This window comes from Apteryx rowi, unplaced genomic scaffold, assembly GCF_003343035.1.
Source record: "Apteryx rowi isolate R43461 unplaced genomic scaffold, aptRow1 scaffold_638, whole genome shotgun sequence".
In the NCBI taxonomy this organism is placed as follows: domain Eukaryota; kingdom Metazoa; phylum Chordata; class Aves; order Apterygiformes; family Apterygidae; genus Apteryx; species Apteryx rowi.
Window position 1 is genome coordinate 57,704 of NW_020450914.1, and position 25,807 is coordinate 83,510.

Consider the following 25,807-nt stretch of genomic DNA (forward strand, 5'->3'; position numbering starts at 1 on the left):
AAATTGCTCTCCCTGCCCATGATAGCTGACATAAAGAAATTGAGCAATTTGTCAGGGAACTGATTAAAAAAAGAAAAAGGTGGCTGCTTATTACTGATTTTAATGGGAGGTGGGGAGCTTGCTATTGTTAATCTGGCCAAAGTGTCCTAGCAGAAATTAACGGAGACAGAGCGGCAGCCGCCGCTGCAGCCTGGTACACGTGAAACGCCGACAGCGGCGACAACAACCTCCCCTCCCCTCCCCCCCGCTACTGCGCCTGCGCCCCGCGCCGCTTCCCCCCCCCCCGTCTTCTCGCGATACTGTCCGCCCGGGGGGCGGTGCCGAGCGGGCGCCCGGCTGCCCCCAGCGACCCCGCGCCGGAAGTGAGGGGCCCGTGCGCCGGGTGGGGTGGGGCGAGGCGAGGCGAGGCGAGGCGGAGCGGCGCGGCGAGGCGAGGCGGAGCGGCGCGGGCGTTTGGCGGCCGTTGGTGCGGGGATGTCGGCCGCGTGCGCCGTGTCCCGCAAAGCGCAGCCGCCACTGCGGCCCCCCGGCGAGAGGGACCCGCCGGCCAAGGCGATGCGCAGGGGGCTGCGGCGGAGCCATGAGGAGGAACGCGAGCAGCTGCCGTGGCGGGGAGAGCGCGGCGGCGAGCGGGAGACGGAGGAGGCGGCCCCGCTGAGCGACGCGCGGCGGCGGCGGCAGCCGCAGGAGCCGAGGGCGGCGGCGGCGGCGGCCACGGCAGCCGAGGCGGAGGCGGAGGAGGAGCGGCTGGAGCGGGAACATTTCCGCAGGATCATCAACGCCTTCCGATACTACGGGTAACCGAGCCCCGCCGCCGCCCCGGTCCCGCCGCCGAGCCCCGCGCAGACGTGCTCTCGGCTCGGCCTCGCTCCGCCGGGGTGAGGAGGTCGCTGCCCACGTGGGCGGCTTCACAGTGCCCCCGCGCCGGCCTCCCGGGTCCCCTCGCTCTTCCGTCTGTGCCCGTCCGCCGGCCTGTTCTCCGTGGGCAGCGCTGTGCCGGGGCTGCGCTGCCTTTAACTGGGGAGAGGAGCCTGAGTCGCAGAAGGATCGCTGCTCCCCTTTCGTTTCTCCATACGCACAAAGTCGGCCTCTGTCTTTTCGCCGGCTAGGAAGCCAAAATGGAAACAAAACAAAACAATCCCCCTAAACCTCAAAATGCCAAACACCTGAAGCGAGGGGGATAGAAGGATTTGTTTTTTGTTTAAGATAAAAGTGGTTAAATAGGCACTGTGTAAAGTATTGAAGCACAATAGTAGTTTGTACTGGCAAAGAAATGCAAATGATATGTTACTTAGTCTTGGATTGTTGGGGAAATTTTTGAAAGACTGGTTAATTTGCAGAAAAAATGAGGCTTTTCGATAGCACTGATGGATGCCTTTTTGTTACAGTTCTAGTTATCTAAACGTTTGTTGAGTGAGAAAAGCACTTGATGGCCTTATAGGAAGAAGATAAGTGAGAGGAAGAGAAAATCTGATTTGCCACGTGAATTCATAGAATGAAAGAGAAAAGTGCCTCAAATTGCACGTGGCCATGGCTGAAAGGGGTCCAGTCCTTGGCAGTGTTTTGGCAAATTATCTTCCATTGCATTGGGTTTGTGAAGCAGACTTGGGATGTAGTTTCACTATGTATTTTTACATTTCAGTTGACAAATTGCATCATCTGTGCATTGTTATGCACTGACCACTTTTTGGCAATGTAAGACAAGCATATGCATAACATTTCAATGACAGTGAGGTTTGTGGAGGAGTGGGTGACATTTAGAGCCTTTCTCCTGTTTGTTTAGTGTTTTTGTATCATGGGGGCTTGGGGTTGGGGGTTTTGGTTGTTTTTTGTTTTCTAGAACTGTACTATTTGAGCAGGAAGTTCAACTATATGGCATCCTGATATCTCTTCCAAACTGAATTCTGTAATTCAGTTTGGCCATATCAAAGTCTTTGTATTGAAATATTCGTTTAACTACAGTTGTCTGTTATGGCTGTGTCAGTGATGTAATTGTATCCTCTGGCCTTAAACCCTTTGAAACTGTTGTCTTTGTCAGCCTCAAGCTCAACAATGATTCTAGACTGCTTTCAAGTACTTCAGTTTTAGTAATGGAGCTAAAATTGAGCTTTAGAGCTATTTGATTTGTGTTTAGAATAGAGGATTAGTTTATTTTTCTTACTGTTTTTTCTCTGTTTTTTGTTCTTTAAATGTTATTTAAAACCAGTGTAAATACTACAATAAACAGGCCCTTCTCAGTGGCATGTTTGTATTGTTGGAGAACATTTAACTGGTCAAATTTGTAGGTTGAGGTTACAATCAAAATTGCAGCAATTGCACCTTACTACTTCTGATTGCTAGTTCTCACCACCATGCTACAGTATGCTGACACAAAAGTTTGAGAAACTGCAGTATGGCTTAACCTGATAAAATATTTGCAGCTGCCAAAAGGGGCAGTATCCCTATTTACTCCCTTGTCCTGGCTTCCTTACCTCTCCCTCTCTAGTCCCTTTGACCCTGTGCTCAGCCAACTTGGCTCACTAAGCTGGCAAAAAACAACAAATCTAGCAAAAATTGAATAGCTTTCTGCTGTGTTAATGAGTCAGACCAGGTTTACGGCAGACCTGGTGAGTGCCGTAACTGTCACAAGGTAGGGGGGCAGAATGAGAGGAAAAGGAAGAGGAGAAGAAAGAAGACTTTCTCTCACCAGTAGCTTCACACCTTTTCCTCTGTGGAACTGTCCTTTTGAGGAAAGGAACAAGTTATTTTTAGCGTGGATCGGTTGCACGCAGATTCACAGCCCTATATTCCCACTCCACATCCCACTATTGTTGTAGCCAAAGGTTACCACAACATTCAGCTGTTTCATTCCATTTAAATTAGATTTGTGAAACCCATCTGGCTATCTTTATGGGTTTGTAGTTTGGTTGTTTATTTAATTGAATCATTTTGTAGGTTCATGTATTAGAGGTAGTGATCACCTGTGCTGGAAATGTGTGGCTGGTGATGGAACAGTACGAGGTAAAAACAGTATTTAAATTGTAACATATTGTTGAAAGAGTGGTAATGTGGACCTGGAGCTTAAAACAATCATTTTGCCTATAAAATTATTGAGAACTTGTTCTCTAGTAGGAAATTATGAAGTCTGACCACCTTCTGAGTTTAAAGAAATGGATGGTTGTAACTGGAGCAGCTTTGAGTGAATTCCTTGTATTTACTTATTGTATGTATTGTTTCTAAGTATCTAAAGACCTTAAATTTTTTGCTTTCTAGAACTAATATGCATGAACGGGTGAACAGAACAGAGAGGCAGTTTAGATCTCTCCCAGCTAACCAACAGAGTCTTCTCCCTCAATTCCTTCCTCACCTTGACAAGATTCGGAAGTGCATTGATCATAATCAACAGATACTACAGACCATTGTGAATGACTGCGTTCATATGTTTGAAAATAAAGAATATGGAGAAGATGTATGTTAAAACTGGACTTATTCGTACTCCAGAATTAAATTCTGTATGCTTTGGGATTTTCTGCATTCTTTTTTTCCCACACATTTTGACCTCCAGCGTTCTTTTCTTTTGCCCTTCTTACTTTTTCTCCTTTATGAATTCCCGTTTGCTTACATTTTCTCACTCTCATTTTTACATTTTGTAGAGATGATTAATAAAATATGTTGTTAGTCCTTCCAGTTACTATTATGAAAACTAAGAGAGGATCTATGGCAAATGTCAATAATCATTTCTAGTAAAACAGTTTGTTTTTTTTACTCTGGAGTTCTAGCTCTACCCTGGTTATGCTTTAATCTTATTTTTCCAATTGGCTATGTAAGCCATAATTGATATTGTTTGCCTTATTATAGGTTATTGTATGTTATGGCATCCTAAATCATTTTAGGTAGCCAAGATTGTTATCATCTATAAAATTTAGGGTGGTGGTTTTTGTTTTTTTGTTTTTGGGGTTTTTTTTGCACTACTCATCTGCTTTTCAGTGTGGCATTTCTATCACACAATTGCACTCAGACTTGAAAGACTGGCAGTGATGGAAATTGAGGTCTGTTTTTGTTATCTGCAGGCTAAGTACAGTTCTGGGCAGCTCCTGTGTGAGCTTCTCTAGGCTGGCTCAGAAGTGACATAGAAGGACCTCCTTCTCAGGGTGGGAGATTCCATCTCTGTGCTAGCTTTTTATCAGCTAGAACTCCGACAGCCCTAAAAGCATGACTTCTTGTCTGTTTCTACTTTAGTTTTTATTTTTCAAAACTAAAGATACTTATATATTTTCACTAACTTTTTTTTTCTTCTCACTTTAATCAGGGAAGAGGGAAGATTACACCAGCCTCAACATTTGACATGGATAAATTAAAGTCTACTTTGAAACAATTTGTAAGAGACTGGAGTGAAGAGGGTAAACCTGAAAGAGATTCCTGCTACCAGCCAATCATTAGTGAAATTGTAAAGAACTTTCCGAAAGAGAGATGGTAAATAGTGTTTTAAGACTTAATTTTATGTGGGCATGCACTGTTCCACAAACATTGCAAAGTTTTTAGGAAGTAAGAGAAAGTTTGGATTTAATAATTCAGCAATTGCCGTGAATATTATGGAATTTATTGTTTAATCAAGAAAGATTGTTTTTAATAGAAGGTGTTAGATAAGAGCAGAGTCATAACCTTCACACGTAGTAAGATAGGAACAAATATTTGTTTTCTGTGGCTTGRTGTAGTGGGGTCCCTGATAACTTTTAATGTGATAGTATTCAGAAGGTTGTGGAGTTAACCCAGTGGCGCTCAGTGAGGTGAAGTTTGCAGGTTAGCTGGTACTTAGAGTGCTTGTGCTGCAGATTAGGGAAAGGCCATTATGACAGCAGCAGATGTGAGTATTGCCCTTGGTGAAAAGGGAAAGGAAAGAAGACAACTAATTTTCCCCATTATAGTTTTATTGCTTTTATAGTTTATTCTGCAAATACTTAGCTCTAACCTTGGTTGCAGACAGATTTTACAATGCAAGTCTTAGAAAAACTTTGGATGTACATGAATAATTTTATTACTGCACTGGCTTGTCAAGAAACACCACCAAAATAGTAATCAGTGCAGTTTTTTTTATGTAACTTTAAGTAGAAGAATACTGTTAGAATCTGAGGAACATTTGTATGTTGAAGAAATTATTGCTCTAAGAATTCTGTCATTAGTGATACTGCCCAGTCAGCCCAGTTATCGTAAAGTATCTTCCAGTTTAAACATGACACTCTTATAAAAGAAAAATTTAGTGCTGTATTTATTTTAATATCACTTGTGAACTTTGTTCTCATAACATCTCAGAGTTTAGGTTTGATATAGCTGGAAGCTACTGTGGGTTTCTTTCTTTCTCAGTGATTACTAAAAATGCACTTGTATCAATTTGCAAACAACTTCTACTAGCCATTTCTTAATTTTCGAGAATGGGGACTACTAGTGGTGGCAGAACATGGTGTGGATTCTGACACAGTCAAATAGCAAGGTCTGGTAGATTGCTGGGTTTCTTTTTTGCTTTGAGCTAACTTACCTAAAGGTTGACAATAGTGCACCACTTAGAAGATTTAATTTGTAAATGAGCTTTCTACAGTACACTGGAAAATATAACTGGAATGTGCTTTTCTTGTTGGACACAAGGTATTCAAGAATCTTCAGTTTTATAAAAAACTATAAGTTTAGTTTTTACACATTTAAATAAAACTATTTCTTTAGAACTCTCCCTAGGAATTATCTTGGGGGGAGGGGGGAAATACAAGTAAAGCTTTTTGCCTTTCTAAGTGTTACAGTTTACATATAAACACTTTTGATAGCAGCCTCTTGGATCAAACTTAATCTTTGTCTCTAAAACTGGCTTTGAATTTTGACTTCATGGAAATCCTCCTTTAGTTCTTAGTTTGTAGATGGGCTATGCCAATGTGTTGCATATCTGATACAAGACTTTCTGTCTGAAGGCCAAACAAGTTGGATAAAGAGTGGAGAAAATTTAAGTTTTGTTCTTCGAATGTATTGTTAATATATTCAGTAAACTAGGAAAAATTGTATAGAAGAAAATTTTAAGCCTTTTTACTTATAACTCCTGGCTGAGAGCAGCAGCTTGTGAGTTCACACACRTTTAAAACTGAAAGTGGTAGAGCAAGGTGTCATACAAAATGTTTCTTAAAACATTTTTATTTTTATATTCACCAAGTCCTTAACTTGTAAGATAAGATGTATTTCTTGTGCCTGACAAAGGTCAAATCACTGTTCTGAATGCAAAATTTCATCTTGTGAAACTAAAAAGTGTAACATAAATGATGTAACTGTAAAGATGTGCTACAGACAGCTGTAGCTGCTCTTAGCTTAGGAGACAAAGGTGTGAAAGGGAGCCCAAAAGGTGATGTGGCAGAAGAAATTTTTTTTTTTGAGAATTACTGCCTTGCTGATTTTTTTTATAGGAAGAAGTAGTGCTGTTTTTTTTTTTTTTCCTACAGTTCGTCTAGGAGAAGATCACATTTCTTTTCAGATAGAGACGTTTGTATCCAGCTTTGTGTCATGTCACTGAATTACAATAATGTATTTTACCCTGGCTAAAGCTGAAGACCACCTTAGCTGCAGAAGATTGCAAAATAGTAATGCTCAAAAAACCTACCCATCTTTAGCAAGCTATTAGAAACAAGAAACAGGAGCAAGAATCAGGTTTATTCTCTAAACATCTTCACTTCTTTTTCCTAAGGCAGGAATACTGTGTGAATTGCCTTAGTCATACTTTAGTTGTTCTTGAATTTTTAATAGGTTTTCAGTGCTAACATTGCTCTAGATGAGATAAAAATTAATTAAATATTACAAGTTACCTGATGTGTCTCTAGTGCAGCTCTATATGAGAGGTCATAGGTATGGAAGTAATCTGTTAAATCTTAAAAATGGCTGTTCACTTTTTTTTGTATGCTAGCTTTTAAAGTTTTTGGTTACAGGAGAGGTAACTGTTTTCTAAAGTCTTGGAGATGTGTGACTGAAGTTGGCAAGTTTTGACCTGACCTTTATCATCAGTAAACTTTGTTTCAAAACTTCAGATTGGTTTTAGGAAGCAACTTTGGAAACAAATTGGGTGATTCTCTAGTTGTTAGCTTTGTACTACTTTACTAGGAATTCTGTTTTTTTTTTTTTCTGTTGGACACAACAAATGTGATACTGCTTCTACCCCTGTTGTGATGACTCTGAAATACCAGTTACTTCCCCCCCCCTTTTTCTGTCTATCTTTGTTTACATCAAACATCTCTATTACGAGTTTGAGTTTCTGCCCAGTGAAATATTTGCATTTTAAAAAGGTGTATTGCATACTCATCTATTTAAAAGTTTAATATTGAAGCTCTTTATGGAGTTATGGTAGAACTTATATAAAACCTTTTTGCTGTTTATATATTGTTAGTTATTGTCCCCAGCTCATTCTGTATGCTGGGATCCAGAGACTTTCCTACTTTGGTGTACTCTATCTTTTCAGAAGGCAAGAAGCACAGTAGTTCAGAAGTACTTGTTCTCTTTGTTTATGTATTTTAAGGCTTACTGTCTGTGTCACCTGAACCCTGTGGAAGAGACAACTTGTCTGGCAGGGAAGGCTGTCCTTGATGTGCTTCCTTTTTAAAAGTTTTTGTGGATATCAGTTGTTTCAGTTTGAAGGGATGGACAGGGCTTAATCTGGCAATCATGAAGTTATTCTGGCTGTTGTGTATACAGTGGGTGCAAAATCTGTTTCCTTCAGAGAGGACTGGCTGTGGGTGGTCATGTAGGAAGGTAGCCTGTGGATGGAACTTCAAATTGCACCTTTGCATTTCTTTATAGTTCTCTTTAGTAGTGTAAAGTGCTGAAGCATTGAAATTCTTACAGAAAAAGTGTATTTTTGGCATTTGGTAATGAAATCAGGTTTGCCTAGATGTATTTTGTGTTAAAAGTGATGGGGGAATAAATACTCTAAATTTAAATCTGTCACTACAAGTCAACCTATATATTCTTAATGGCTTCATCAGAATTGTACATTCACTTTCTAATTAACATCATTTCTATTGCTATGCATTGGAGTACTGAAAAAGGAATATGGAAGATTTGTGGAAAAGTTACACGGGCATGGTATTTCAATCAGTTTAGGTACTGAAAAAGATGATCTGCTATTAGAGGTTTTAAGTCACAATCTAAAACTATCCAAGTATGTTTGCTGCTGTTAGAGCTCCATGCATGCTGGTATTGTATTGTTACTATTTTCTGCAATATCAGCCTACTGTGGGTATGCAAAGAGTAGGAAAAGAAGTATTAAAATGCTCTATATGCTTGCAATTCTGGGATGCAGAACAAGTAACAGTGGAAAGCAGCTGTAAATTAGAAGAGTCTTGTGAGTAGGTGCTAATGTTATCTTGTGTTTCAGTCCAGTTTCTTGGCAAGACTATCAGCCAAAAATAAAAGACACAAAAGCTGTTCTTGCCTCCTGTTCCTCTTCAGAAATCTTTTTTTCTTTCTGTAAGCATAGAATCTGTTAGTAGGATCATCAAAGCAGTTGAAGCGAGGTTRCATGAGATAAGAGTCTTTCTGAAGAAGCAATGGATTTCCTTTATTATTCAGTTTGGAATTTCTAGAATTGTCCGCCTTCTTGACCAAGCCTTCTGAATTTCTTTGGTCTGAATGAATATTATCACTGTTTTCTGTGGGATAAAATAGTGAAACACAGACATATTTTTAGTTCTTGATGATGTGACCACTTAAGCATATTTATGGAGAAACAACTGAAAATCTAGATGAGTGTACTGAAGAGCATTACTTTACAGCAAATACTTCATTCTAAACTAGATAATTTTTTTTTGTTCTAATTAATTCCTCTTTTTCTTCTCTTTTTTAAATTTTTCTTTTACTTCTAATACCCTTTCTACTTATCTGAAAAAACATAAAGATCCAATTTCTCATCCAAAAGGAACCAAAGAGATGTTAAACCTTTTAAGTTAGCTAATATCATTCCATGACCAAGATCTGTAAGTTTAGGTATTTTCTCCAAAGTTTTCCTTTGTTCATTAACTTGGCCTGTAGAACCCCTATCATCAGAAATTTAAATCTAACCCCTAGTACAGCAATTGACTATATTTTCAGTATACGCCCAAAAGAAGTGATGAGTACTTAGTTTCTTTTTTATTTGAAAAAATCTATCTCACTCATTTTAAGGCTGAGCTTGGCTATACTTTTTGTGTGCAGAGTCACATTTATAGTGACTCTAAAGTTTCTGTTTCTAGGAATTTTTTTTAACTTGCTATAAAATGTTTGTCCTTCTAGAGTTTTTTTATCTCCTCCAAATTTGTGCTTTAACCTAAATTCTGCTTAAAGCACTGAATTTATCAGCAAGTGATGTCTTCTGTGTTGTTCCAGTCCACAGAAGGCTTTGCAGGTCCTGAAATGGAAGTATGTCAAGTTTGCAGAAGAATTGCTCTTCAACTGATTGCACTTTTTAGTTACCTTCACCACTTATTTAAAAAGCAGTTATGTTTTAAAAAATATTATTGAAAATAGGATTATAGTAAAATAATGAAAATTACCATACTGAAAATTGTGTCTGTTCACTATGTAAATTTACAAATATTACAGAGATAAGACATCAGGAAAGAATGAGTTGACAAGTTCCACAGTGTGATGCATGTCCACTGTTCTTCTATGGAGAGTATATTTCTGATGTTTACTGTTTCATGACAATATCAGAACCTCTTGAAGTAGGTGCCTTTGCTTTAAAAAAAAACCCAGTGCTGGAATGTTTAACTTTTGAATTTACATGCTTCTAGTAACAACAACAAATGTGGTGTGTTATCTTTCTTCTGAGAGATTTGTATCAGTAAATAATGTTGAACTGCAGTGTTTAGTTTATGAAAATGAAGTTTATTTACAATCCCACACCGTTACATTTATTTTAGCTGAAGCATCTTCAGATTTTTCTCTTAAAACTCAGTCGGCATAAAATATGAAGCCTATATTTTTTATTGTGTATAACTTTACCTTGGAGAAATGATAGCATATTAAAGTCTTCAGTAATGTCATTAAGCTTTAAAAAATTGAAAATATATTAAGAGTGCAAAATGTGATACAATAATGACAAATTTCAGTAGCATTTCTGATGATATTCATCCACTGTCTCTTTGAAAGGCTGCAGCATGTACATAATTTATCCCAAACAGTACGTTAGCCCTCTTCCCTATACCTATAAAGTTAATAGGCCAATATTTCTCCCCTTATGTCCCACAGATGTTCATATTCAAAATGTGTGATGTACTGAGGTTAAGCATAATGCCCATTTATGTTCCTAACAAATACCAGAGCTCTTCTGATCTGTGGCTTAGAAATGCTTCTGCTGCTTGCTAGTTTAAGGTAATTTCACTGAGGATAATCTTCAGTTGTTATCAGTTATTAGGGGCTGGGGGAGTTCCTTTAATTGTCTTTGCTTCTGCTGCTATTATATAGCTACTGAAGGAAAGCAGGTTTTTCTAGCCTCCTAAATTGGCTCATGACTGTTTAGCCATTAAAAAGCAGTTTCTATGCAATATGAATTTTGTAGCAATTCTGATTCCCAGCTCTTCTTTCAGCTGATTTTAACATGTAGTTTGATGTTACAGCTATGTTCATGTAGTACATACCTGCTTGTTGCACAGTGAGTTTGCTAGGTACCTGATTTCTCTGATTTTAGATAACAGAAATGGTCTTGCACCATTTTGGAAGGCAAGTCTCCATGTTAGTGGGTTCAGAAATTTGAATATATTTTGTGTTCTGTTAGCAGTGCTCTAGATGCTGAAATGAAGTTGATGGCTGGCCCAAGTCCCTGAAAATTGATGTAGAGAGAGTAGGTAGGAATTAAACTGCTAATAAATTTCCAGACAGGCTTCAATCCTGTAATAAAGTTTCAGAGGAAAGTGCAGTTAAAATCAACTTTTTCACATTTTTTTTCTGGATTAAAAAGATAAAAGGCAATTGCAAGCAATTTAAAATCAACTCGCTTGTATGAAGCTTCTTTTGCCAGTATGAATAAGGGTGCAGATTTAGAACACTGGTTATACCTACATAGCTCCTCCTTGTCAGTAGGTTATTTGTATAAGATCTTTTCTGATCAGTGTGTGATGTCTTGGAATTGGTATAAGGTTTTTCAAGCCACTGTAATTGTAAAATGTAAGTGTCCACATGAGGTTGCAAAAGTCTGCATAGAGCTAGTTGAAATATTTCTTAAAGATAAATTGTAAAGAAGTGGATGAGCTGGAACAATGGTTGCAATAATGGTGAATAGTTACACCACTACTAATAGAAACAGCTGCAAGATTGAAGTTCTTTTAAGTTCTCCCAGCAAGTGATTTGGATCCCCCTCCTCTCAGGTTCCTATTTTCAAAATTTATATTAAGCAAATAGTTTTCCCTTGAATTCATCACTTTCCTTTTTTCAGTAGGACTTCTTGGCTGGCTTGTTATTCTTTCTTCAGGTCTTTGTTATAGAAGAGAGGCAAAGAAAAGTAAACTCTCGTTTCATAGAAGTGTTTTTAAATAATTATAAAGTGCTATCTTTCTGCTTCCCGTTAATCAAAGAATAAAGAATCTGAAATTATAATTTGAAAGGAATAAAAATTAGGAGTGACAAAACTTTGGTTTTCAATTCGTGAATCTTAACCAATTAAGTGATTAAGCCACAAACCAAAAGACACTCTTAAATCACTTTGTTAGTTTGTGTGGCCTTTAGAAAAGGATACGAAATTATATATAGGTTGCCAGTACTTTATCTCTTCTGTGTTTCGGTAATCATCTTTAGAAATACTGCTTTTCAGAAGTTTTGAGTGCGTGCTTGCTCTCTCTCATGCTCACTTGCTCTCTTTCTGTTTTTAATGCGGATTGTGGCTTCCTTCATTTAGTTATGTGTATGTATTAAATTCATAGATGTTTTTCCTTTGAAGGTGTACTGTGAAAGGGAGGGAGAGCTGAATGTTCACCCTTGTTTTTTGATATATGAAATTAGAAAGTCCTGTTCAGGACTGAAAATTGGAAAATTGGTGGAGGATATTAAAATGTAAGTGCTTACATTCTTCATAGGTGTGTGGCCTTGGGTGGTTCCACTTCGCTGTATGTGTAAGACCAAATTCCTATGAATAGTGTCGTCCTTTTAGTTAGCATTTGTGCCGTGTTCACCCTTTGGCTTCCCACAGCAAGGAGTACAGAGGTCTAAATGGCAATAAACGTTTAGTTGTGAGATTAGAATCCTGCACTATGTCTTGCAAACTTACATATTATGCTTTTAAATTACAATTTCTTTTATTATTTGGTGTGCTTCCTTGTTAGATGATACGTCTTTTCAGTTTGGTGTGGAGGTGTTTTTGTTTTGAGAGTGAAGATTCGCATTTGTGTTTGTCCTGTATGTGAAACGATCTCTTCTCTTGTATGCAACATGAAATGAAAAGCCCTACACTGCCAGGTTTGATCATATTGTGATTCAACCATACTGGTTAGTTAGTATACATATATATTACCTTTTCTGCCTGGAAGAGGACATTTTGAGATTCTTAGTTGTTCTATTTATTAATTGTTGTACTTGGAAGCTGGGAGAGGTTAACTCACAGCTTTCTGCTACTCAAATGTGGGGCATCACCTACCAGAGCAAGTCTTCTGAGAAACTCCTAGTATTGGGCATGCTCTGTACAGCTAATTCTGCAGCTAGTTGTCCAGCCAGTACAGTTGTACTGTATCACAGTAAGTCAAGATCCTGGATATAAGCAAGTTATAACAAGCATTTCTCATCAGCAATTTTAGCATTGCCATAAAAGCGAGGAACACTGGTTTGTGGAGTAGATTGTGTCCTATGGAAAAGGAATGGAGATTCTCAGTCTTTCTCTGAGAGCTTAGCAGCAAATCATGCCTGAAGCATTAGTATCAGTCAAGACTGAAAAATATAAAAATGTATTCCAATTACAAAGTCTGCTGTGATGTCAGTATGTGATATTAGACACAGATTGTCTTGGTACTGAACAGCTTCAGTGAGGACAAAGATGTACTGAGAATCTTAGCACAAGGCTAATTAATACGTGTAATATTTTCATAACTGGAGAGCCTTTGGCTTCTCCACTGGCAGGAATTGTCTTTGTTTGAATCACTTCGGAGAGTCACTGCAAAGGTTCCCTTGTTGGTAAAACAGAAGCAGTGCCTCAGAACATCTCCATCACTTGAAGTGGTCAACAGCGCTTGTAAGAGTCTCTAGCAGAGCTTTTAACCCTTTGCCAACACTGTGTCTCTGGGATGATAAAATGAGATTTAAATAGAGAGTATGGTCAGGAATTTTTGTGGAGTCCGGGTAGAATTTAAGGCTCACACATATTGACTCCTCACAGTATGTTATGCCTGTGATGTTAAACGCCCCATTTTACAGAAAGAGAAGGAAGATATAGTAGGGTTAACATGCCCCAGAAGAGTTTAGTTAAGCTTCTCCATCTTTCTTGTGTGAATAGGTTATCAGACCTCTACACGTGAGCCAAAGTTAAGTTGGTCTAAATCTCTCAGTAACTGAACACTGCTGGACATTTTCCTGTAGTCTTCAACTTGATGTCTAGTTACAGGAATTGAAAGGCAGAGAGCTGCACTGTACTTTGCTTTAGGAAACCCGATGTTGCATATGTATTTGAGTGAACTAAAAACTCACAGTTGCTGAAAGTTAACTATTTTTAATTTTTTTGTAGTCTGAATTATTCATTATCAGCTCATAGAAATTTTGCCTGCTTTGTGTTTGCGATGTCAAAATATTTGTTTATTTCTTACAAGTATAAAGCAATGTAAGCAAGAACTGCATTTCTGATTTCTAGGATATTTACTGGTTATCTATGGGTATTGTAGAAGAATAAATGGTGGTATGTGATCATGTTCTTTCTTTCTGCAAATTACTCCAGCTTTTAAAGTTAATAGAAGAAATATTTTGTTAATGATGCACTGTACTCTAAGGATTGCATAGTTGTAAGTACTTTTATTCTGTGCACACATTTTCTTGATAAGTCATTTTTCTGTTTTTTTTTTTTTGATTATACAATTAACTGATCTGATCAAAATGGGCTCAGTTTGCCTTTAAAAAAATACAGGAAGTACATTATAACATCTAAATATATGGGGGAAAATGTTTGACTGGACCTCTCTACATTTTGTTAAGAGGTATCAGATAAAGACTTAACTATTATTTTTGTTTTGTTGCAGGGATTTCTCCAAAGTTAATATCCTGGTACCTGGTGCTGGGCTAGGTAGATTGGCGTGGGAAATAGCTATGCTCGGTTATGCTTGCCAAGGAAATGAATGGAGCCTCTTTATGCTCTTTTCTTCTAACTTTGTACTCAACAGGTACATAGCTTATGTTTTACTTGCTGGTTGACATCTACAGGGAGGCAAAATTATTAATGAGAAAAACTTGAATAAATAACACTCAACAAGAATAGATTTATAAGTCCTAACACAGGTAACAACTTTATAGAACTTTTTTCTTCTGAAAAATATAAGTGGAATAATTGGGGGGGGTGGGAGGGGGAGGCATTATGAGTCTATATAAGTGGAATAATTTGAGGGGGGGAGCATTATGAGTCTTATGGGTAAGTTATTAAGTTTACAGTAGCAAGCATGCCTTTTCAGTTAAGAGACTTAAGATGACTGGACTCTGCCACAGATTTCCTGCATAATCTTGAATAAATTTTATTTTTATTTCTGTGAAATGCACACCTACATCACAGGTGTCAAAGATGGATTAATATATGCATGATACTGGGTGATTACTAATGGAGGAAACCTATTAATGAAAATGTAGCATTCTAAATTAAAATTTAAGGCACTGTTTCTGTGTAGAAGACAGCCAACTGAACTTGCTACACTGCTTCTTAAGTCTTGTCCCTGAATAACAGCTAAAATTATAAAATTAATAGTTCTGCAACTGCACTCGGGCACTAAATTTGAATGCAAGACAGTAACGTAAATTTTACTGTATAGGCTTAATTTAGAGTGATGTTTTTGTGTTTGGTATTGTCACTTGCACTGGAAATTATTGCTGAATTAATTTGTTAGAGAAGGAAGAAGGCAGCAAAATGCAGTTGTTCTTGTAAGAATGGGGGTGGGAAGACTATTAGCAGACAAGTATCAAAGAGATTTTTTCTTTTTTTAACCAAGTTCAAATAAAACAATTTGCGGGTTCCCTAATTCTTCAGTCTGAAATGATAAATCCTTTGTGAAAACACCTAAAAAACTTGCTTATATACTCTCTATTTTCATGGTGCTTTGCAGCCCTGTTTATGGGCTATGTTTCCCTCATGCTAGGCATGGGACCTGGAAGATGATTCCAAATCTATTACTACTTAAAACTCTAATACAGAGCAAGGGGAAAACATTGTAATGACTGCTGAATGTCTGAATATGACGGCTGTGGTCACTATAATGAAAGCAAATACTTGGTAGAGATCTATTTGCTCTTTTTCTTGCATCATTCATAAATGACTGTCATCTGGTAGTTAAATTGCATGTTACAGTTGAGCTGATCTGATGCCTTGCAGCTACAGAAAGGAGGAGGTCATGTTCTTCTCATCCCTAACTGTACAGCCTTGTTGGCTGTTATGCTCTTTGGAACTTTTAAATTGTTTCAAAGCAGTATAACAGTACTCACTTTCCCTATTTGACAGCACTGATTAGCTGTCACATTGGTTCAAACCAGAAAGTATAACTTCACCCTAAATTACTTATGATAATATGATTTTTGCCTTCTTTAAATATGGAATCTTTAGGCCATATGTGAAATTCTCCTGAAAAATCTGTGAGTCTGGAGCTTATTCTAATATTCCATAAATCTTCTCATCCAACATTCATGTAGTGTTTCCTATCAGCATAAAATATATTTAGCAAAGAAGTGTATATGTGTTAGATTTGCTAACAGTATTTAATTTTAGTCAGCAAAATTGTGTGTTGCTCAGCTGTTGTAATGTTCATCTTTCCTGGGCAAGTTATCAGTTACAAATTTTGGTATTAGCAGGAAGAGAACACAGATAACAGCTAACTCGACGCTGGATTTCAGTCAGTTCAATTGAGGTGCAGGGATAACTGTAGACTTGGGGTGCCTATTAAGAAGATTGTAGGGACTTTGAGGATCTTTCACTTCAGGCCTAAATGGATGTTCCCAGTTAGCTGTCTGAAATGGACGTTTGCCTTCCTGGACAAGGGAGTTGAAAGAAACAACAACGATCATTATGAGTTGAAGATATCTGTTAAGGAAGAGTGTGGTAAGAAAAGAGGATTTTGTGAATAAGTCTTTAGCTTACACTTCCTTTCCTCTTTCCCTCTTAATTTATCCAGAAAGAGGACAGAGTTGGTGCCTAGGTCTTTCCATGCTGGAACAAGGAAAATAACTTTGAGTAAAATGCTAGCTTATTTTATTGATTTCAGTGATGCTTAAAAAAGGTTAAATATTAAATCATTCTTTGAAAATTCTATTTAGTTTTATAGTTTAAACAGCATGGTATAGTTCCTAATTAGTTTTTGTTTTCAGCTGATAATGATATGAGGATTTTTCTAGTGTATGCTTACAGTTTTGATCTGCCTTCTTTGGCTTTGGTTTATTTTTAGGAAAACAAAGTACTGTCTTGAATATGAAGCCTACTACTAGAGTGGGCCTTCTGGATTTGGTACAGTGACTTAAATCTGTATACAAAGTGACATCTGCTGGTTTTAACATGTGAAAGAACTTTATTATCTTAAATTGAGAACTTATGTTGCTGTGGATAAAATTTCAAAGCATGGTATGTAGTGAACACAAAAGTTCATCAGCATGTAACTATGGTCACTGAAAAACTGAAACGAATCAACTCAGGTTTGAAAACTGTATTGGTTAGAGTGCATTATTCCATTGAGGAAGCTCCAGTTCCAAAACAAAGTGGCTCTGGAGAGTTAAGCTATAATGGCTCCAAAGCTGCTGCAATCCTTAAATAGAAGATTCAGCTTTTTCCTTTATGATAAGGTTTTTGTATTGCTGGTGTATTTTTCTTGTGTTTGGAAGAGTCCTGGATATAATGACAGATGGCAGAGGTGAGCGCTGGTGATGTGCAGACGCTCTTCATTTCTCACATGCTTTGGCAGAGCAAAACTTGAAAAAATCATAAGCAGTCTTCCTACCTCTGGGAAGCATACCAAAATTTTCAAGTGGTCTAGAGCCGCAGGACATGCATTACAACCCTTTGACATCTGATAGGGAAAACATTAAGGTGGTGTCTACATGGAGGAGACATGGGCTCTTACATAGTCTCATTTTTCCACTGTGCAACAGAATTGATCTAGTGTGCAGCGAGTTGCTGACTTGCTTTGTTTTGCAGCTGGAGATTCAGAGCAGACTCAGTAGCCTTAGCACAACAGCCCATCAGTAGAAGCAGTAGTCCCACCTATAAATATTTGAAGAAAGTAAGTTGAAGTAGTATAAAATCACTTTGCACCCAAACAAGAGGTAGTTTAAAGTGCTTGAATTATGCAAGTGGAATTCACACTGACAATTGGCTAACCTTTACTTTCCTGAAGGAATGTCTTTGCAGATAAGTCTGGACACCTTGAGAAGGTTGCTTAATTGTACTTTTTGCAAATTGATGAATGCCATGGGATGAAAACATTGAAGCATTTTTATCTTGAAATCAGTGTTCAAAAGTAAGATTTGACCTAACCGTCTTTTCCAGAATTAGCTTTTCAGACTGCGTTTCACAGTAAATGGTACTGCCCCATTAGAAGTGAAGTGCCTCATGCTCTTAGTTAAAGATGTTAGATATTTTTAACCTAAATTCTATTGTGCATCTTTTGTTGGAAGGATAGTAATTGTAAAGGACCGCAGTATTTAGTTTTGAGGTATAAATTAGAGAAGGTGGAAAGGAAAGGTTTTCAGGCTTGAATATGGAACAGGATTGTTCTTCTGTAGTAAATGGGGAATTGTGTTGGAACTGTCGAAGTCTACATGAAAATAATTTGTGCTCAAAAATGAAAAGAAAAATAAGTACTGAAAGCTGTGTGTTTGCTGGCAGGCTCAGAAAAGATTTCCTTTGCAGTCAGCTCAGGTCTCTTCATTTCTTTGCCTTGCTTGTCTGAAGATGTCATTGCTTTACAGAAGTATTCTAAGGATACAAATTGACTGTGAACACATGGAGAATGCTGAAATGGTTAACACAGAAACATTTGATAGACTTTTTTTATTATTATTATTTAATGAAGTCAGCCCAGTAGAAGTGTCTTGCTTGAAGGAAATTATATCCATGTTATCAGGGATTTTTCCCTGTTTGTTTTCTTTATGACTGTTAGGATTGCATATATCTGGCATTTATATATCCATTATATATGGAGACAGTTGATGAGCTCAGTATACTGCTGTTCATATGCAGTTGTTTGTTTTTACTGAGAAAACCAAATATAAACGTGACATCAAGGTCAAAATTTTTATCTCAAAGATTCTACCTCAGATGTTTTTTATCCACAAGCCAAAAGAGTGCATTTTATATAAACTGGTAGATTACTTGCAGTTTAAGAGGTGTTTGATATGTATTTTATAGAATAGATGTCCTCTGTTATCCCTGAGTATTTAGTTATGCATGTATATCATGGCTTTGGTAAGTGGGCTTGACTGCAGAATTTGGTGGTGATGCACGTGGAGAGAAAACATCTTCCTTTTTTAAGTTACAAATTGAGTTTACAGGACTCTTTGGGAAAACTTTTTTTAATTTACTTTTATATACTTTGAGTGCTATTTCATCACTTTTTAGAGTTCACTGAGTTTGTCAATCCACAGATTTTATTTAAGAAAATTACTTTGCATAATTGCAACACTTCAGATCTTAATAACTTAAGAGACATCTAGTGCAAAACTTCTGTGCCTTTGCAAAAAGATTTTGAAAATTAAATACATTCTTTAATATAGCATTTGAACACAGCTTTTGTTTTGCTGTGCTTCAAAGCCCCTATGATTGTGGTTCAGAAAAGGCAGAAGAACCTAGAATGAGTACAATATTCCCAAGAAAATTTAAGACAATCATGAAACTATTGTTGCTCTTCTTTCTTTTTAAAATAAAAAAAGATAATCCAGAAAGTCTTAATAGCTTTACTGAATTTACTGAATCACAAATTTTGTCCGTCTCACAGAAAGAATCTTGTTAGCTTTCTTTTCAGTGAAAAGTAAGTTGGAGAAAGTGGTGAAATGGGAGAAAAAGTTTTAAAATGGAAAAAAATGGGCAGTTATTGAGTGGTGATAGTTTTATGTGTCAAAGAGTGAAATTGTTTAATTTTGTTTGACCAGTTCATAAATTGATGGGTCATGAACTAGATAAAAGTGCTTTAGAAAGCTTATAGCTTTAGCATTAACTCTGACAACAAAATCATGGATGTTGGCAAAAGTCTTTTTGTGCAACATTTTATATGCAAGATGTCTGTGTTTTTAGATAATACTTAAGCAGCTAAATGAAACAGAGTTGTTCTGACTTCTTTATTTTTCAGATGCTCTGAAATTAACTCATGTAAACTTTATCCCTGGATTCATCAGTTTAGCAATAACAGAAGATCTGCTGATCAGATACGACCAATTTATTTCCCTGATGTTGACCCTCACAGTCTTCCTTCTGGTGCAAACTTCTCTATGACAGCAGGAGATTTTCAAGAAATTTACTCTGAGTGCAGTGAGTAAATGCAAATATTTAGTCTTTCCATGCATCTACAGCCTACTAGTGATAAGACAATAAGAAATGATTACAAATAGAGTGGAACAAATAAATGATTACAAATACAGTGGAACTATATCTGTGATTGTTAGGCAAAAAAGTACTAAATGTAGCAACTTTTTTTTTTTACTTCAAATAAACTTTTCTTTTTAGTTATAAAAGAATACGCTATTGCAGTAGTGTCTTTCAAAATAAAGACAACATAGGAAAATTAGGGAGAGGTTTACTTGATTAAGAAAAGTGATGTTAAACGGGTGAACAGTGTGGAATAGAGAGTCAGTTCTTTTCTTTAGTGCAAGAAATACAAAGTTTTTTTTGTTGATTCCTTTTTGGTTGTAAAAACATATCTAACTGTTTCAGAAATAGTTAATTACAAATGAAACAAATGCATGCTATATTGAGTGCCAGTAGCACATATTTTGGGGGCACATTATGGAGATGGTAATTGTTAAAGATTGAGATATTCTAGTCAGTACAAATACCGTTATTTTTCCTGGTGATATCAGATTAGTCATGCTGTCTTCATTGCAGCTGTGAAGCAAACTTTTATGACTAACCTAATGTTGAATTAATCTGCAGAAGATGACCTCCTTTAGTGCTTACTCTACCAATTACATATTTAGGGTTTTGATCACAGGATAGCGCTTACCCTTAACACTTCTGATCCTAGTAGGCATACTCCACATTTCTTAGTATTTGTTCTATTTCAGAGGTCATTCTTTTTTTTCGCTCACACAGTATTGAATCTAACAGAAACTGCAAGTTCTGTTTTCTGCTTCCACTTCTCCATCCTTATTGGAGATGTAGTTATTTTCACCAGAATTAAATAGCTTTTGATCAGCCTTTTTTTGTGCAGCTAAGTTCCCAGATATTTTGTTGGAAGATGGCTTCCTTAAATTGCTCCATTTTCTGCAGATTAATCTGTCTTGTATTGGGCTATCTGATGCTGGTGATTAAATTCAGATTTTTTTAATTTAGAGAATTTAGACTTTTGCAATTTCAAAGATGATGTTTAGACAAAAAAATGGGGAGCCTCATATGTTGAAAGATACTCCTTGAAAGATCTTGCTTGTTAAATACACTAGTAAAATACATCTGAAGAAGCATTCAGATACTGGATAAAATGCTTTGAAGTTACATAATTTACAAAAATATGCTTTAATGTACAGACTTGAATTGTTCTAGGTGTTAGAATAACTGGAGAGGCCTAAAGTCACTGGGTATTTTTGCATTTATATTTTTAACCTTTCTGGTAGTAAAGTTCATAAAAAAAACAAGTGAGTATTAGCACATTTGGGCTTATATGTGTATATATATGTATATATATGCACACCCCACAATGTCAAACTTACTGTCCATCATTTGTGTAAAACACAGCTAGTTTCTGGTAAACATGAAAAGTGTTCAACTTTTATTATTAGTTGAAGGAAAGCCTAAGTGTAACAAATACTGGTGTTAAATTTTTACAGGGGGAGAAACATTGAACCTGATCTCTGTATATGTTCTTTTTGTGCAGATACATGGGACTGCATAGCAACCTGCTTCTTCATAGATACGGCACATAACGTTATTGATTATATTGATACAATATGGAAAATACTAAAGCCTGGAGGAATATGGATAAATGTAGGCAAGTGTGACCAGCCTTTCTTCCACCTATTCCCAAGTTCTGTTTCCTCGCATAACAGGCTCCTAGTGCCTGAAAAGAGTTATGGGGATGAACGTGTCTGTGCTGAAAACTCTGCAGAACCAAAAAAAATAATTTTTTTACAGCTTGCAAATCATCTCAGGCCTGTTCAATATGTCCAAATGTCAAAGAATATGTCCAAAGGATATTCTTGTTAAGTTACTGTCAAGTGATTTTATATGTGGAATCAAAGCTGCCTAGTGCCAGGTTTTGAAATCATGCATCACACGTTTGTTGTTTAAGTTTGACAAATGTAGTGTCCTGTATTCTTTTTGCTGGCTTTCCAAGGAAAGAAAAGTTGTTCTGTCTGTATCTGTCATCTAATTGGTACTATGCCTATAAACAGAAGTTTCAGGGATAAGATTTATGGGATGCTTTAGCTTAAAGGAAGAGAGACTTAATTTCTGCCATGGTGAGGGAAAGGCAGAAGAACCTCGTACATCAAACATTTTGTGTAGTAGTCGATCAGTCACTACACCTGTCCTGGCCAGTCACAAAATGTGAACATAGCTCTTGTAGAGCCCACAACATGTCCTGCCTCCGATTTAGTAGAGACAGCTATGAGTCTACAGTGATGAAAGGGAATAAAATTAAAGAGACAGAAGACAATTTGATAGGAAACAAGACTTCATTGTTCAATATCAGTTGAACTAATTTGTTCTAATTTTACTTTGATTCTGAAATCCATTATAAAAAGCATATTTGAGTAATAGAAATATGTATTTTTTTGTTTGTATCTGATTGTGGGCCGAATATTAGCATTCTTAGCACTTTGAAGTATGTAATTCTGATTCTAAAAAAAAGTTTGGGTTTTTTTGACATCCCTTCCATTTTATCTTTATACTCTAGGTCCTCTCCTTTACCACTTTGAAAACTTGGCAAATGAACTTTCTATAGAATTAAGCTATGAGGATATAAAAAATGTCATACTGCAGTATGGATTCCGTATCGAGGTAAGAAGATACTGTAGTTTGGGAATGCACAGTATAGACTAGACAAACTCTTTCATACAAACTTTACCTTAAATGTAGTTTAGCTTAATGGCACAGACTAAAAAAGTTTAGAACAGTTAAATGCTTGTAACTGTGTTGCAAATTTTTACTTTTCTCATTTTTTTAAAAAAGTGAGTGGATAGGCATTGAAATCTGTTGGTAGTACGTATACAGCAATTTCTCTCTGACTGAGAGAAATTTATACAGTGCCGGTAGAGAAGGTGTTTTGAAGACTTCTGCTTTTTATTTTCAGGTGGAGAAAGAATCTGTATTATCAACATACACTGTGAATGAACTCTCCATGATGAAATACTACTATGAATGTGTGTTGTTTGTCGTGAGAAAACCAGAATAGAAGTGGTTTGAATAGGTTAATCAGAAAAAAATGTTGGCTCAAATGCTAAAATTGAAAACAAAACTGACTGGGTGATGTCTGGACACAACCTCAAATCAGTGGTGCCTTCTTATTCCTAATTAGGATTTAGATAGTGTCTATTTTCTTAATCTCTATTGCTGTCCAGACATGTACTATGCCATGCATATTTGTACTATACTAATGAAAATGGAGGGGAAAATATTCACATACACTGTCCTTGTGCTTTGGAATGCATTAAAAACAAACATTTTCTTGAGTATAAAATTTTATGTTTGCCCTAACCATGCTAATTCTCCACATATGCTGCTTCAGTTTTCATAAATTCTTAATGATTTTTTTTTTTCTATTTTGTGATGTTAGGAATGCATAGAGGTACTTATTGTACTAGCTGTGTTACAGTTTAAGGAAGTATTTCTAAATATGCACTTGAAATAAATTATGCAGTCTGAAATGGTTGACAAGAGGTAAAATGCTTCTTGGAAGATACAATAACCATCAGAACTGTTAGACAGCATTTTCTGTGGAACTGGAAATAGGAACAAAGTGGACTATTGTACAAATGCTAATCTTCAAATCCAACTGTTAACAATGTAATTAAAACAATCTGTAGGCAATTTAAAATAATATGTGAAAGCAGAGTACTAAGTAAAGAACATGTCATAGAGGAGCAGTAAACTAACCTCAGTTCAGGATTAATACCAGTTATGATTAGTCTGTTGGTGTTGAAACTGAAGTATTGGATGCTTTGCAGGCTTAAATGTATTGGCTTTGAGTCACCTGCCGACCACTTAAGTCAAAGATGTGGAAGCAGTATATTTTTTTTAAAGATAATTAAACAACAGAAAGTCCTGTTACACTTTGAGCTTTTTTCTTTTTTTTTAATTTTATAGCATAGCCGACTTATCCATGTATGAACAGGTAGTGGGTGAAAGGAAATCCCTTTTTCTCCTTCTCCCCCTGGCCCAAAAGTTACATGTAAACAAGGTGTACTGTAACCAAAACACCTCCTTGTCTGAGTCGGCATATGCAGACCAATTTGTAGATAATTTGGTTGTAACTTCAAGGCAATTTACCCATGCTACTGTAAAATCTACCTCTTGCTTCCTTATCTTAATTTTTTCCTGGCAAATAAGGTTTAGGTGGATATTTTATCTAGAAAACTTTGCATTATACAAGAGAGACAGAGACTTCTGTCACTTAGAAAATACGTAAATGAGAAAACATGAGTTAATAATTACTGTGCTAAGAGAAGGTATCATATTAGCCATTTGGGTTTTGTTTATATTAATATAATGGTTAACTTAGGTACCACTTTCATCCTTTTTCAAACAACCTCAGTTGTTTTCAGTTATTTTTAGTCCCTTTTTCATGGTGATGGCCTAATCAACATCTTTTTAATAGGGGTTATATCCGTTATAAGACTTTGGATTTTTTCTGTTAAGGCAGGAAAAAAGTGCCTTCATTTCTTTTTTTTAATTGAAAGTTTGCATGGAGGGAAAAACACATCTTTACCTTTGTTATAGTCTCAGCACTGCATAAGAGAGAGAGCTTGTGGATGTATCAATACTATGTCATTTTCTGCTCAGAATCCTTATCAAGGTTAAAGGCTTCTGAACCACGAACGTTTTCATTGGAGCTTTAACTTAAAATGGTCTTTGAACTGTCTCCTCTTCTTAAAGATGCACCACCAAGATTTAGCTCTGTTAATGAATACTCAAAGTTTAACCCTGTTTCAAGAAAGACCTATTTAAAGCTGAAACACTGCCATTATAATAAATAGGTACAAAAATAAGCCCTTGCACACCTCAAAGTCTTCTGTTGCTTTGATTTCCTTATTGTACTACTCACTCCAATTTTTTTCTATGAACTTTGTGATTCTTTGCCTTCATTCTGATTTTTTTCTTAGGTAAAAAGTGATTAGCATTTTATTCAATTTTCAAGCTCTTTGAAATAAGACAAGGTTAGGTAAATGTTAATTATGCAGTAGCTGAGTATTTACATCTGTAATATTGACCAATTTCTGCCTCTCTTAACCAGCCTGTAGTTGCACTTGAAATGTGGTGTTACTGTTTTTTACAAACAGACCATTGAACTTTTTTGCATTGACTGAATCTCAGTATCTTTTGTTCCCTTGGGTTTGTTCTTCACTACCCATATTGTTGAAAGTGCCACTTTTTGCTTTGCTTTTGGAAAATATATCTTTTTATTGACTTATGTCAGGTATATAGTGATGTGCTTCTATTTTTAATTTAGAAAATGCCAATTTTCCCTGATGCTTTCTTTTTGAAATGTAACAGTTGTGTTAAGAGTTGGAAGCAGAAAAATCTTGTGAATGAATTGTATGAGTTGAGTAGTGTTTTACCTGCAGTCTTATTTATGAGTTCTTAAAATTCATTATTTGTATTTTTATGGACAGGGATAAATGTGCATTATTCAGTGTGATTGCATTCTTCTCAATTGTATACGCAGGGAAAAAAAAATGTGTAACTTGTTTATCAGCTGAAGCCAAGATGATTTAGGTCACTATTAAACTGTATGTGGTATTGAGTGTAAAATATAAAATGCTGCATAATTTGCAGTGTAATACTTCTTTATATGGGCTAAGTTTGACAAATGTAAAGTGTCCTGTATTTTTATTTATATGTACTACATTCTAAAATCAGTTATGAAGATAAGAATTGGAAGTTCCATGTCTTGGCGTGAACTTTCCTCTATTTTTAATGTGTATAATGGACTTGATTTTTCTTGGATATTAAAGTTTGCAGTATGACTTGAGGAGTCTCATCTTTGATTTTCATCACTTAGAGTGGATTTTTGTCAACTTTTTTTTTTTTTTTAATTCTTGCTTCCTTAACCCTTTGCTCTTTTGCTTGCTCTTCTCCATGTGCTTTCCCTCCACCTTGGTCTGTAATTGACAGAGCCGCTTACCATCGCAGAGCTGCCTGAGCCTCCTTAAGGAATAAACGAGTTAAGCGTCTGGTGGAACCAGCGCGAGGTGTAGGTGGTTTTTTTTATTTTATTTTTTTTAACACCAGAAGTTGCTCAAGGCGAGGGAAGGC

The 25,807-nt window shown here is 36.6% G+C and overlaps 1 protein-coding gene across 12 annotated transcripts in view; it reads left to right on the forward strand.

Moving 5' to 3' along the window:
- Nucleotides 1–25,523, forward strand: part of LOC112974911 (carnosine N-methyltransferase) — a 38,000-nt gene extending 12,477 nt beyond the window's left edge. For 8 of the 12 annotated variants that reach the window (XM_026084376.1, XM_026084372.1, XM_026084377.1 and 5 more), the window contains 7 exons: nucleotides 3,253–3,448; nucleotides 4,289–4,452; nucleotides 14,184–14,324; nucleotides 19,473–19,651; nucleotides 21,210–21,323; nucleotides 22,230–22,333; nucleotides 22,626–25,523. In XM_026084376.1, coding sequence (XP_025940161.1) covers nucleotides 3,253–3,448; nucleotides 4,289–4,452; nucleotides 14,184–14,324; nucleotides 19,473–19,651; nucleotides 21,210–21,323; nucleotides 22,230–22,333; nucleotides 22,626–22,727 — 1,000 coding nt within the window. In that variant the 3' untranslated portion in view covers nucleotides 22,728–25,523. The other 4 variants (XM_026084379.1, XM_026084383.1, XR_003256408.1 and 1 more) reach the window with 4 other exon arrangements.
- The last annotated feature ends 284 nt before the right edge of the window (nucleotides 25,524–25,807 follow it).